Below are 13,987 nucleotides of genomic sequence, written 5' to 3' on the forward strand. Positions count from 1 at the left end.
AGAAGACAAGGAATGAAAATGAATTGCAGTAATCCAAATTCCTAAAATAATAAATACATTTAGTTTTTGGAAAAAAGACAACTAGGCGAATGCAACGAATTGGTCAATAGATCAAAACGGATTCAGTTGAGGTTACCATTGTGGTGGGTAGTACACACATAGGTATGTGTGTATGTATGTAAATACCGTTTGGATTTGGATTTGTTACCCAATTGTTTGACTATTATAGCTAAAATAATATCCGTGACATGTCAGACATTTAGTTTATGGTTAGACGTTTACAAAGTGGATCGCTTTGGCTTGAACAAAATTGGAAAATACTCGCAAACATTCGGGAATCGAATAACCAGCCGAAGTGCTGATGTCAGCTGGTCGCCTAGAAGCTGCGATTTGATCACGCTAAGGTTACGGATAAATGTTAAGCCACCAAATCAGAGACGGTCCAAACTGCTGATATCAAAGTTGCCATTGGTGAAATAAGTGCCGAAGCTCGTGAAAAAGTACCGAAGAATTTAATTGACAGGGTGGGGCAACAGCGAAGCTAGCCGTGGAGGTCACTTCAATGAAACTGTGTTCCATGTTTAATAGCAAGGTTTAGGTAGGTAGGTATGTGAAATGGTTGAACTACCAGTCTGGCACTCCTCAAGTAGCACTAAAGCGCCGTTTTGATACCATTATGAGACCTCCAACAGGCGGATATCTACAGCCAGCCAGAGCCGTTGATATGATGGAGGAGATTGATTGGATTTAGGTTGGCGCACTGTCTCAGGCTGCCGAAGAAAGAAGCACTCAGCGACCTTAGTCGTCTAGCTGCCAAACCCGGACATTTACAGAGAAAATGCTCTACAGTTTCCTTCTCTGAAAGGTCCCCACAGCTTCTGCACGGGGGTTAAATGGCAACCCTAGCTTTTCTGCGTTTGTGCCGATCGTGCAGTGGCCGGTAAACACAGCTACGAGTTTGGAAATTGAATGGCGAGGAGTTCAAAGGACTTTCTGAGTCCTTCGTATATCGTATTGGGACCAAAGGGTTCTCGAAATAGCACATGAAGATTTGTGCAGGGGGATGCCGATGACCGGGTAGGAGGTCTCTGAGGCCAATTCAGTCCCCTTCCTGGCAAGCTGATCAGCAATTTCTTTTCCCTCTATGTTCCTATGTCTTGCAACCCAGATCAGAAAAATGTTACCTGCACATATTCCTGTCGCGTTTTAAAGTTTAAAGGACTACCAATCATTGCTCCAGGACTACATTGATTTTGTGCTTAGCTAATTCCAGCTTTATAGACGTCATAGGCGATCCTCTCAATTTCTTGGATATGTTTTGCCACCGCAATATCTTCCGCGAATCCAATGACTTTAGTTCTCGGGGCCTATCCAGTCTTAGCACACCGTCAAACATTAGGTTCCATAGTAGTGGGTCCAGTGACGTGGGTGTCAATACGCGAGTGTGCTGATGACTGAAGGAACTTTGTCTTGTTCTCGTTCTGCGGCTCTGACAATCTTTTCCAGCATCAGGTTAAAGAAGTCACTCGACAGTGAGCCATACTTTCTGAAACCTCGCTTGGTATCAAATGGCTCGGAGAGGTTCTTCCCGGTATTGCTCACAGCCGTACTAGTTGTGCGGAGATACCTTTTCGTGCCGTTGAAAGCGGTTTTAAAATCGACGAAATGATGGTGTGTGTCGATTTCCTTTAATTATTTCCCAGATTGTGGTGCACAGGGTGTGGCACTCGAAGTGCCTGCTAGTTGGCTAAATGACAGTCCAGAGTATTGTTTACAAGCGCACAGAAGCATTTTGCCGAGAGTAAACGCGAAAAAAGAATATCAGTAATGGATTTCAAACGTAATAGTGTGATTGCATTATATTTGGCTGGAAAATCACAACCAGCGATTATTCGTGAGCTGGAGCACCTTAAAGAACTAAAGTTTTTGTTTATCGCACCATTACTCGTCACAATGATACTGGTAGCATCGCGAAATGTTGTGAAGGTGGTCATCAAAACGCTGCAACGTCACGTGAAATGGTTCAAAAAGTGAAGAAGCGACTTGAGCGAAATCCCCGACGAATTGCCAATCAAATGGCGAAAGAACTGAAAATATCGCATACTGAAAAATGATCTCAAAGTCAAGCCCTACAAGATCCAAAATGCGCATGATCTCACACCAAAGTAGCAACAAGTCAGACTTGAGAGAGCGAAGGAGTTGCTTCGCTTGGCCGAAAGCGGTCAAATTCCGAACATTGTGTTTTCTTACGAGAAAATTTTTCAAATTGAACCATTCGTAAGCTCCGAAAGCGATATAATTTATTTGTCTGACCGTTCATACGAGAATTTTAGTCATCGATTGGCCACCAGAAGGCAGCACCCGCCACAGGTAATGGTTTGGGCCGCTGTAACCGCAGATAGGCGCTCTTCAAACGTTTGCATCGAGCATGACGCCAAGGTAAATGGGAAATGTTATCGGGAAAGTATTCTGGAAGCTGCTTTGAAGCCGTGGGCAGACAAACATTTCGGTGGCAAACCATGGACGTTTCAGCAGAACTCGGCACCGTCTCACAAAGCTCGCGTGAACCAAGAATGGCTAAAACACACCATTCAGATCTTCGTAACGTGCACACAATGGCTCTCAAATTCTTTTTGATCCATTTTGGAGAGCAAGTTCCGAACTAAAAGATTCGCCAGTCTCGAGGCGCTAAAAAATCCATTGTCCTCGAGTGGGCCAAAATACCTGCAATCCATATTCGGGCTTCTTGCGACTCGTTTCTGAACCATCTCAAGGACATAGTCCTTTTTCCTTGACTATGGCCTTGAGATGGTTCAGAAACGAATCGCAAGCTGCCCAAATGTGACTTAACATATCGAGCAAAAGTAAATTAATTCTTCATTTTGTATTATTTTCACACATTTTTTACTTTGAATTGAATAAAAGTAATTTTATGGAACTTTTAATTGGTAACACTTCAAGTGCTGGGCCCTGTATTGTGAATATCTGAACAATAGTGGATTTTTCAGGTCTAAAGTCATACTGATACGGGCCAATCAGTTCATGAACTGTAGTATTCAGTACTTCACATAAAGTTCTCGATACAACCTTCTAAGCAATATTAAGAATCCTGCTTAGGAAAGGCATACTTCAATTCCTATCAACAGGTAGGCAGGCATTCATCTGATCGTATTCTGCAGACGAGTTGAAACATACCTTATCACCTGCTTGCCGCCTTATTTGAATAGCTCAGCCTGCAGTTCGTCGATTTCAATAGCCTTCTAGTTCTTCATCTCTATGACATCTCTCATGTCCTCAAGCAAGTTGGAGAAGTGTTCCCTCTATAACCTAGGCACGCAATAGACATCAGTTATTGTATCGCTGTCTTTATTCAAGAAGCGTAAAGTGGTCTTAAAAGCTTCTGTAAGCAGCCGAATATTTAGGTTGAGGTCTTGGTACGCCCATATTTCGATGTCTCTCTTCTTTCTTTAAATAATGCGTCGGATTATTGATATTTGATTTGTGGACTATTGTTGGCTTGATTATGGCAGTTATTCCTTTGAAAGAGTACGTCATCAAAAATTGGATAAGAGGCGTACGTCTTGATCTTGTTTCACAAATAGAGAGAGTTTTAAGCCGACTTCGAACCGCAGATATTTTTTATGAGGAGCAGAAATACACTCGGAGGATTACCATTACCTGCCAAGGGGCGACCGCTATTACAAAAAGCTTTTGCTATCAGAGATTCGCACTTTCGAATGGTAACGACGCACCAACCCATTCCGCTAGAGCGGTCATTGACTGCGTTCCATCTCATATGTGAATATCTAGCCCTGGGTTGAATATAATACAAGTGTTTCGACGGGACAATTCTCATGTATACTGAGAGCGCAAACTCATGGGTATTCTTTGTTTTACGAAAGCAATGCTACGCCTGGTTCATTTATAGAGACCTTAGAGTCCTAGGGAAAGCAGTTGGTCGAGGATAAAAATCACCTATCGCCTGTAACATTGAGTCACTAAATATCACCAAATAAAAAAACAAACTTACACTCATATCGACGTGACGCCCAAGCTGAACACTGCACTCCCTGCACTCCCTCCGCCCTAGAAAGTTAAAACATCACTCAAAAACTATATTATCCTTCTTTATATAATAAAAATTTACATTACATTGTACATTAAAATTAAACAATACAGGTAATGGAATGTATAGAATAATTAAAATAAAAAATGACGATATGAAATGAGCCAATGGCTAACTGCCGCCCCTGTTTAGCTTCTTCACCTCTAGTAGCTTCTCAATCGAATATACCCAGTTCATCGAAACGTCTAAGAGCATATCGTAACGTATCTGTGGTGCGTGGATTCGATGAGAACATCAGTTGCACTTTCTTGCGCGCAAATTCCTGATTACTCAACGCTTCTATGCTGTTGTCTACAGAATCCTCTTTGCGCATCGCCACCATTGGCAAGAAAGCGTAAGACGAAAAGAAGCCATACAGTTCGCGAGCGCGTATTTCCATTTCAATATCGTACAAAGTAGGGATGTGTGCGTAGTGCATACGTTCGAGCGAATCACGTAACGCCTGGTAGTAGGTGCGCACGAGGAAGTCACGACGATTCACAAGCACATCCAGCTGTACGCTACTATTTAGAAAGAAATTTATGTCGCAGCCAGGACTACCGAAGAAGCTGTTTTGAAAGTCGACCTGCAAACGAGAATTTAATATCATTTTGTATAGGCGTCTATGCATTTTTAGTGGTAACTCACGAATATTGCATCGATGGGCTCTGTCGGCTCATTCGCATCGTATTTGTACATGAAATTGTTAACCCACAAATCGCCATGATTTAGCACAGTCAGCTCGCCAGGCGTGGGTTGTCCCGTTATCACGAGGTTCTCTTTGATATTGTCACAGTGGCGATGCAATTTCACGGCAATCGATTCGTAATCAGGCCACTTTGCCACCACATCGGCGAGTGTGCGCAACTGAAGTGTCATGAAGTCAATGAAGCGTTGATTGGTGCGTATGTAGTGCTCGTCCAGCATGCCGGTGGTGAATTGTTCACGAACAGAGGGGTCCTGAAGTGGGAGAATTGAAAATAAATTTTGATTATCATAGACAGTATCACACAAATGGAATGAGATCCAATAGATTTTTAGTTCTAGTGGATCTGTATGGGTGTTTCCTAGGACTAAGTGAAATTATCCTAATTCTATGAAATTATAAGACATAGACATACGAGGGCGGTTCAATAAGTACCCGTGTTTGATGACAGAGGGTGTTGGAGTTAGCATCGGGTGCTGCCATCTATCAAGCGACGGCAAAATAAATTTCAGACTGTGTGGTAGGTTAGTTTGGATTTGGCAGTTATTCGAGTAAGATGTGTTTCGTGATTTTCGCTAAGATGGAAAAAGAGCAGTATCATTCGGTAATTCGCTTTTTGTTTTTGGATGCGAAAAAATGCGAGGAGATAAAAGCAAAGTTGCATGCTGTTTATGGTGACGCTTTGCCTTCTAATGACCACAGTTAAATATGAACATCCGTTTTTGATGAGAAGCCACCAGGACGCCCGATTGACGTGGTTATCGAGGAAATAATTCAAAAAGTCCATGACACGATTCTCGCTGATCGACGAACAAAAGTGCGGGAAGTAACAGAGATCATGGGTGTATCGACCGATATGGTAATTAATATTTTACATAATAAGTTTGCGATGAAAAAAGTGTCGGCCCGATGGGTGCCGCAATTGCTCACGGTGGACAACAAGCGGATGCGGCTTTTAACTTCGAAGCAGTGTTTGGAGTAATTTAAGCGAGATGAAAAGAAATTTGTGCGCTGAGTTGTCACCGTTGATGAAACCTGGATTAATAATGAAGAAATTAAGCAACAATCAAAACAATGGATTGCTTCCGGTGAATCTGCTCCAAAGAAGGCGAAGACAGTTCCATAGGCCGGAAAGGTCATGGCGACGATATTTGGCGATGCGAACGGCGTCGTCTTCATAATTTTTTTTAGAAAACAGAAGAAGAATTACAGAACAATACTACAGTGAGTTAGTGTACCACTTTCACAAAAAAATTGAAGAGGACACGGCCCCATTTGGCGAAAAAGAAGGTGCTGTTTCACCACGATAACGCATCAGCACATTCATCCGGAGTTCGCGCCGTCGGACTTGCTTTATGAATGGCTCACGCACCCCCCGTATTCACCCGGTCTGGCTCCCTGCGACATCTTGTTTCATAACATGAAGAAATGACTCGCGGGAAAAAAAATTTTGTTCAAACAAGGAAGTGATCGCCGAGACAGAGGCGTATTTGGAGAGTTCGACAAATCCTATTTTTGAAGTGATTAGAAAATGGCCGAAGCGTTGGGAGAAGTGTATTTTTCTAAAAGGGACTATGTTGAAAAATAAAAAGAAAATTAAAAAAATGCTGTCCTCATTTCTAACACGGGTCTCTCATATACATAGGTATTAAATGAAAGAAGAAGGTGAAGAGTTTTAAAAATATATTTTTTTTCATAATAATCCATGCCAGAAAATTTGGAAATTTTTTAGGATTTGTTGTTGTTTTTTTTTTGTAAATGTTCGTCCTTCACTATTCTCGTTGGAATTTATTCCAAAAAAATTGTAATAAAGATCAATTAACAATTTTCATGGTATCATTATTATCTGAAAGGTCTGTTGTGCCCTCTTCATGGATTCAGAGTATTTCTCTAAGCCCAACTTCCTCATTAAAGTTTAGTATTTCTACTATTTTATTGAGCTTTATTTGCTCCTCTTAGTAAAGCAACCATATAATTGCACAAAGAAATTGTATCGCTTCGCACCAGTGTGTATTCGGGAAACATCATTCTAACGTCGAGCAGCTCAACTCTTTATAAGGGGTGAACAAACTGATGAAGGTACTTATTCCAATCTGGTTTTTTTTTTTTGACAGATTACTGTCAAACTAAATAGATAATTTTTTTCACTATTTTTTGACATCTCATGAATGACTTACGCCTCAGCAACGTTTACAAAAGGTACAATTGAATTACGAAAATCGACGCTCTTTGAAAAACGTTCATCGCGCGCTCAGGCCAATTTATGATGTTCAGCGATGAGGCCCATTTTTGTCTTAATGGCTACGTCAAAAGCAAAATTATCGTATTTGAGCTGAGCAACCCAAAGCCATATATCCATTGAAACAACCATTTCTGGCGGCCTATGGGCTAGAGGAATCATCGGCTCATATTTCTTCAAAGACGAGGCTATCGCTATCGCACTAGGATAAACGACTTTTTGAGGGCAGAAATTTGAGCTCATGATCTCCACAGTATTTGGTTTCATTATGAGGGCGGATGGCTCTATTTACCATACAGCCCGTGGAACAATGAATTTACCGCGTCGCCGTTTCGGTGAGCTATTTATCTCTCGTCTCGGATCAGTTGATTGGCCACCAAGATCGTGTGATATCATATTTTTGAATTTATAATTGTGGGGGTGTGTAAAGTCTAAATGCTTCGATTAAGGCAATGGAAGCCAACATTATTAAAGATATTCACGAGATACCGCGAGTCAGCGAGTCTTTCAAAATTAGAGTTTACGGATGGTCGAATTACGGCGCAGTTCCGGCAGACATTTGAAAGGGGTTATCTTTAATAAATAAATGTCATGAAAGGATCTACACGAAAATAATAAAGTTTGCCTAATCACTTTTAATTGTCGTTGTTTTATTTCAATTTAAAATCCGATACCTTTTTGGGTGCTTGGTCGAGCTCCTCCTCATATTTGTGGCGTGCGTCTTGATGTTGTTCCACAAATGGAAAGACCAAAAGTTTTAAGTCGATTCCGAACGGCAGATATTTTTTATGAGGGGCTTTGCACTCGGAGGTTTGCCATTGTCTGCCGAGGGGCGAACGCTATTAGAAAAAACGTTTTCTTCATTTTGATGTTTCAGACTCGAACCTAAGTACTCCGAATGATAGTCACGCACGGCGCCCATTAGTTAACCAAAAGTTAAAAACAGTCGAATATTGAAAGACGAAAATTTCAAAAAAAAAAGTAATTGTTTTACACATTTTTTGTCAAGGGTTGTTATGGATAGAATATATTTTTGAATTCCCTTCACATTATTATCTCATTTGATACTTGTGCGTGTGTATGTATGTCTGTGTTATATAATTTTATTGAATTTTTTAAAGCTGGGTTCTAACTGAAACTTTGAAATCCTCAAAAAAAAAACCAAAAAAATCCTGACGTGATGATGAAAAACTAAAAACGTAGATTTACTATTTAGTGTCGCTTATCGATTTGAGAAAAAAGCGTTAAAATTTGCAACACTGTGTAATATAAAAATTGTTTACGTACTTCCATATTTATGCATATCAAACGAAATTAAATAATTGCGCTTTAATCATCGATGCAGCGTCAATTAAAATTTTTACTTGTTTACATTTGGCAAACGATGAACGCTTTATGTGGGCTTTTTTCTTGTTTTTGTTTTTTTTTGTTTGGTTTTTGCTTATCAATTTTCTTGATTCTCAATGCAATGCTCCAAGCTCAAGAGCTAATGCGTAATTTAAAATGGACTGCATTCAATTTACGATCTAATTAATAACTGCAAGGTGTTGCGCCCAAATCAATACGAACCTTTTCTGCCAACACCATTGAAGTCGCGTGGAATTTGCCCAATTTCTGCAGTATAACCACACAGTGTGCCTCATCAAGTCCATTTTGTCGACTGGCCAATTTGTAGCCATACTGGGTGAGGTCATCGAAGACAATGGTCTGTATGGGTTCTCTTGTGGTGTAGAAACATCTGAAGGAAAATATTTTGAGTTAATAATTTTATGTAGGCAAAATAATAATAAAAAAAAAATAAAAATGAGAGAATGCACCGATCGATGTATCGAAATTTTAATTTTCTGCCATATGCGAATGATCTCTACTATATACTACACTCTTTAATGTTAAATATTGCAAATTTGTATTTGTTCTGAATTTACATCTTAAATGTCAGTTCTGAATTTTGTTAGATATTAATGAATAAATGAATACACTCAGTAAATCGTCAATCGGAACTAGACCATTTGCACTCCTCGTACTAGCACAATTGTCTGCCATCAAATGTCAACAACTATTTACACTCTACCCTTGCAAGAAAGCAAAATACTATCCCCACTCCAGCCTTACCACCTTGAGCGAAAACCATAGCGTTACATTAATAAGGGTTCCGGGATATCGGAATATTGAAGGAACTAAAAAAGCAGATGAAATGACAATAGAGGATCTGCCATGAATAACATTCTTGCAGAATTGGAATTCACACCACTGGGTGCAATCAAGAATGCAATTGTAAATGGAGAGATCAGACGGCATGCAAAGTTAGCAGAACGTTATGGCCCACCTACAGCTACGTCAACATTCACAAATATGAAACGAAGGGATGTCTGCAGACTCACGACTGTGCTAACTGGCTTCTAGTCCATAGGAGAGCAAGCAGCCAAAATTGGTATGCCAAACAAAATATACAACCAAAATATCCACCGGAGAAAAAGGAAACTATTTTTCACTTCCTCTGTGAATGTCCTGCCCTATGAAAGGCGAGGAAGTTAATCTTTGGCAAACCGCTTTTTGAACACCTCGAAGAGCTGGCTGATATAGACGTAAACAACATTATAGGTTTCTCAATCGCACAGACTGGATATAGTCGGGAAGGAATAACCCGTAGAACTTGTTGGTAGATGTGACAACAAAATTGTGTAGTGTATACTTTGAGTTTTACTGCTCATATTAATCATCAATTTTATCCGCCGTGACAGAGTGTCGCTCTCGGATCTATGTACTGTTAAAATCCAATATGTACCACGTTAGTACCATCTAGGCTGTAGTATATATAATATAAAGGCAATTACATTCGATGCTACTGGTTTGGCCGCGGTCTTCCTCCTATTTAAGGTTTGCAACTCGATGTGTTTCCACAAAAACGGTAGATGGTTTTTATGAGGAGCTTTTTGATGACAGAAATACACTCGGAGGTTTGTCAGGGCGACCGCTATCAGAAAACAAATATTCCCCCATATGAATGCGTTTCTTGCTTTTGGGTTTGAAAACCTTGAGAGAACAGAAATTTTTTTCTCCTTTGCAGATTTTTTGTTAATGTAATCAAAGGGTACGTTAAAAACTCACTCCATATTACGCAGCTAAAGCGGGGTTGGTCCAGTGCAATGTGTGTATTATACGAATAAGAAAGGAATACGTCAGAGCACCGGCTTTGCCACTGACCTCCTCTAAGCAGAACCCGTTACATTTGCCTGGGATCGGTATATTTTTCATCTCTGAAGGGAAGTGAAGTGTTTGGGTACACTACAAATACAAAATTATGGTGCCCGCACAAGCTCAAGCTTTTTTTCTCAACGTGAGGGAGTTCAGCCGCCGTAGCCAAATGGGTTGGTGCGTGATTACCATTCGGAATTCAGAGAGAGAACGTTGGTTCGTATCTCGGTGAAATACCAAAATTAAGAAAACATTTTTCTAATAGCGGTGTATTTCTGCCATGAAAAAGCTCCTCATAAAAATATTTGCCGTTAGGAGTCGGCTTGAAACTGTAGGTCCCTCCATTTGTGGAACAACATCAAGACGCACACCACAAATAAGAGGAGGAGCTCGACGAAACACCCAAAAAGGGTGTACGCGCCAATTATATATACATATATTTATAAGGGAGTTCAGACACAGATAATTTTTGAAGAGGACAAGCACATTCCAATGCCTTTAAGGCAGTATAAGCATTCAAAGGGCTCGAACTATTGGATGTACCTTACTCTTATTTACTAACACTAACCTTGTATATGCCTACGGCGAAACCCCCAACTAGAGAAAGAAATTCCTTTGTAGTTCAGTACAAGTACTAATGAAAATCGCTTCGCTCAGGGTGCAATAAAAATAAAAATTAAGAAGCTCTGCTCAAAAGTTAGAAACTAGGACCGCCTAGATGTTACGAGATAGATAAAGGAATTGGGATAGATATAGACATATTGTATAGAAAATAATTACTAGGAAAACCTGAACTATACGGACCAGCACTCGAAGTGTAACCAACTTCAGACCGCTCGCGCAGCTGATGCCCGTGCATCAGTTGTCTGTCAGTTGGCTAATTGACAGTCCAGAGTATTGTTTACAAGCGCGCGGAAGCATTTTGCCGAGAATAAACGCGAAAAAGAGAAAATCAGTAATGGATTTCAAACGCAATATTGTGATTGCATTATATTCGGCTGGAAAATCACAACCAGCGATTGTTCGTGAGCTCGAGCACCTTAAAGAAAATAAAGTTTTTGTTTATCTCTCCATTACTCGTTACAATGATACTGGCAGCATCGCGAAACGTCATGGAGGTGGCCATCAAAAGGCTGTAACGTCACGTGAAATGGCTCAAAATGTGAAGAAGCGACGGGAGCGAAATCCAAACGACGTGCAAATCAAATAGCGCAAGAACTAAAAATATCGCATATTGAAAAATAATCCCAAAGTTAAGCCTTACAAGATCCAAAAATCGCATGATCTCACACCAAAGCAGCAAGAAGTCAGACTTGAGAGAGCGGAGGAGTTGCTTCGCTTGGCCGAAAGCGGTCAATTTCTGAACATTGTGTTTTCTGACAAGAACATTTTTCAAATTGAGCAATTTGCAAACTCCCAAACGATAGGGTTTAATTTTCCGACCGTTCATACGAGAATTTGAGTCAGCAATTGTCCACTAGGAGGGAGCACCCGCCACAGTTAATGGCTTGTGCCGCAGTAATCGCAGATGGGTGCACTTCAAACGTTTGCATCGAGCCTGTCGTCAAGGTAAATGGGAAATATTATCGGAAAAGTATTCTGGAAGATGCTTGGAAGCCGTAGGCAGACAAACATTTCGATCGCAGACCGGCGGCATCGTCTCACAAAACTCGAGTGAACCAAGAATGGCTAAAAACAACGTTCCGAATTTCATAACGTCCACACAATGGCTTTCAAATTCACCAGACGCGAATCCGATGGAATATTCTCTTTGGGCCATTTTGGAGAAGGAGGTCCGAACTAAAAGATTCATCAGTCTCGAGGCGCTGAAAAAATCCATTGTCCGCGAGTGGACCAAAATACCTGCAATTCACATTCAGGCAGCTTGCGATAACGAAGACCGTCTCATGGCCATAGTCAAAGCAAAAGGTGGTCATATCAAGCAAAAGTAAATTGATTCTTAATTTTGTATATTTGAATGAAATTGGCTGTATACCTATATTACTCTTGAGCCCAGGTATTTTTGATCCAATTGTATTGAAAATAGGCGATATCGGTCAATAGCCACGTTGTATGCCGGTAATTAAATATATATTTTAAAAACGAAATATCTCTACTATGAACCAAACAAAATTCCAAATTTGGTACAAATTTAGAAAAAGGGGCGGCGCCACACCCACCAACAGCCTGTTTCTCGATAACGACTTAATAAAACTCGCCCAAACTTGATTCAAGTATTATTGCTCTTCAACTCATGTAAATCCGACATAAATATTATTGAAATCGGATAACACCACGCCTACTTTTTTGTAATTTTAGCCTAGTTTTTGTATATTCGTCTGATGTTACAAGCTATAACTCTCCTTGTCTAAGACTTTGTTTGATTCCAATTAACAGCCAGTCCAAATGAAATTTTGCGCAGTTATATTAAGTTCAATCCGTGCTGAATTTAGCCTCCCCTACTTGTTACTAATTCAACAACTTTTGACCCAAAATATCTCACTCAAACTACAGTGTATTAGCTGCGATATCCTCTACTCACTTGGGTCCAAATTTCGCGCCATCCCCTATCAACACTTCCAGCCGTCCAAGCACATCGAAATAGAAAATCTTCTCGCGCAAATATACAGCCAATTCTTCCAGGAACTGTGTGGCCGGTGTTATGGCAATACTTTTCACAATCAACGCCAACTCTTCGTCCAATTGACGTTTGCTACTTCTATACAAAGCTTTTGCGCGATATATTTTACTGCAATAATTCTCGCCGCCACCATTCGATTCGGCGAATATGATTTTCTTTATATCGACACGCATGTCACGCAGACCATCTTCCAGAGCAGCCTTGAAGAATTGCTCATTGAGGTATTGCGGTGGCTCATTTTGTATTTCTAGTTTCATCCTGCCGTTGGTTTTACTTTCTGGTTTGTCTATGAATTGGAAATCCTCTCAGCTATTTGTTTTTTTTTTACTTTTACTTTTATACGTGGCGAAAACACAAAATCTGTTAGATTAATGCAAAACGGTTCGAGCTTGTGAGGCAATTCTACTGGAACTGTGAACGATACCCGGTGTCCACACCTAAATATAAACTCAGAGCTTAGCTGCAGAATTGCCGATGGTTGTTATCTATGAAATGCGCTGCTAACGTCAACGTCACCGCCCTCAATGTGGCATTGCGCTTTCAGCGAACCGTAGTTGCCGTGTTGGGATAGCGGGACTATCATTAACGACTCCCGTATACTTTCATACTTCTATAGCGCCGCGCATACATACATATGCATGTAAGCAGAGCAGCCATACACATAAACAGAGATAAATGCAGCGACCAATTGTGGCCTCGTAGATAGACCTGCATTATCTTTCAAGTGGCTGTTGTATATTATTTGGGAAAGCTTCAAGAAATGTGTGTGTTCGCGAAAAGCAAATTTGGTTGTAGGATGCGTAGTCCCATGCACAAGGAGTGTGAATATTATTTTCTCCTTTTTGAAAGTGATTTCGGATGTTGACTAATGACCTGCGCAGAAACTTATCTTTTCGCTCTCAGTATTCAATTGATCTCCTTTTTTTTGTGTTTTAAAATTTGCTTGCTTTATTTTCTTAAATGAGTGATAGGCTATGCCAATATTGAGCGAAAACAAGAAGGCTTTCGATTTTTTCTTAGATTCAACTTTTTTATTAAAGAAATTCCAAAAAATAATGTCGGGAGTTCCCGGATATTTGTGATAAGCGAATTCAATATAGG

At 40.3% G+C, this 13,987-nt stretch overlaps 1 protein-coding gene across 1 annotated transcript; it reads right to left on the reverse strand.

The window, feature by feature from the left end:
- Nucleotides 1–4,123: 4,123 nt before the first annotated feature.
- LOC128856431 (uncharacterized) lies at nucleotides 4,124–13,307 on the reverse strand. Its single transcript, XM_054091733.1, has 4 exons — nucleotides 12,788–13,307; nucleotides 8,620–8,788; nucleotides 4,754–5,065; nucleotides 4,124–4,691 (listed from the first exon to the last, which is right to left on the reverse strand). The coding sequence occupies exons 1-4, from the start codon at nucleotides 13,141–13,143 to the stop codon at nucleotides 4,281–4,283; spliced, it is 1,248 nt and encodes a 415-aa protein (XP_053947708.1). The 5' UTR covers nucleotides 13,144–13,307; the 3' UTR covers nucleotides 4,124–4,280.
- Between the last annotated feature and the right edge of the window lie 680 nt (nucleotides 13,308–13,987).

The sequence above is a fragment of the Anastrepha ludens genome, chromosome 3 (genome assembly GCF_028408465.1).
Source record: "Anastrepha ludens isolate Willacy chromosome 3, idAnaLude1.1, whole genome shotgun sequence".
Classification (NCBI taxonomy): domain Eukaryota; kingdom Metazoa; phylum Arthropoda; class Insecta; order Diptera; family Tephritidae; genus Anastrepha; species Anastrepha ludens.

Bases quoted from the DNA above. Each gene is read 5' to 3' on its own strand.
- LOC128856431 (XM_054091733.1), bottom strand. From the start codon at position 13,143: ATGAAACTAGAAATACAAAATGAGCCACCGCAATACCTCAATGAGCAA. The intron at 8,789-12,787 runs GTGAGTAGAGGA...ATTTTCCTTCAG, and splicing joins GGCGCGAAATTTGGACCCAA to ATGTTTCTACACCACAAGAG. The intron at 5,066-8,619 runs GTTCGTATTGAT...CTCCCACTTCAG, and splicing joins CAATGGTGTTGGCAGAAAAG to GACCCCTCTGTTCGTGAACA.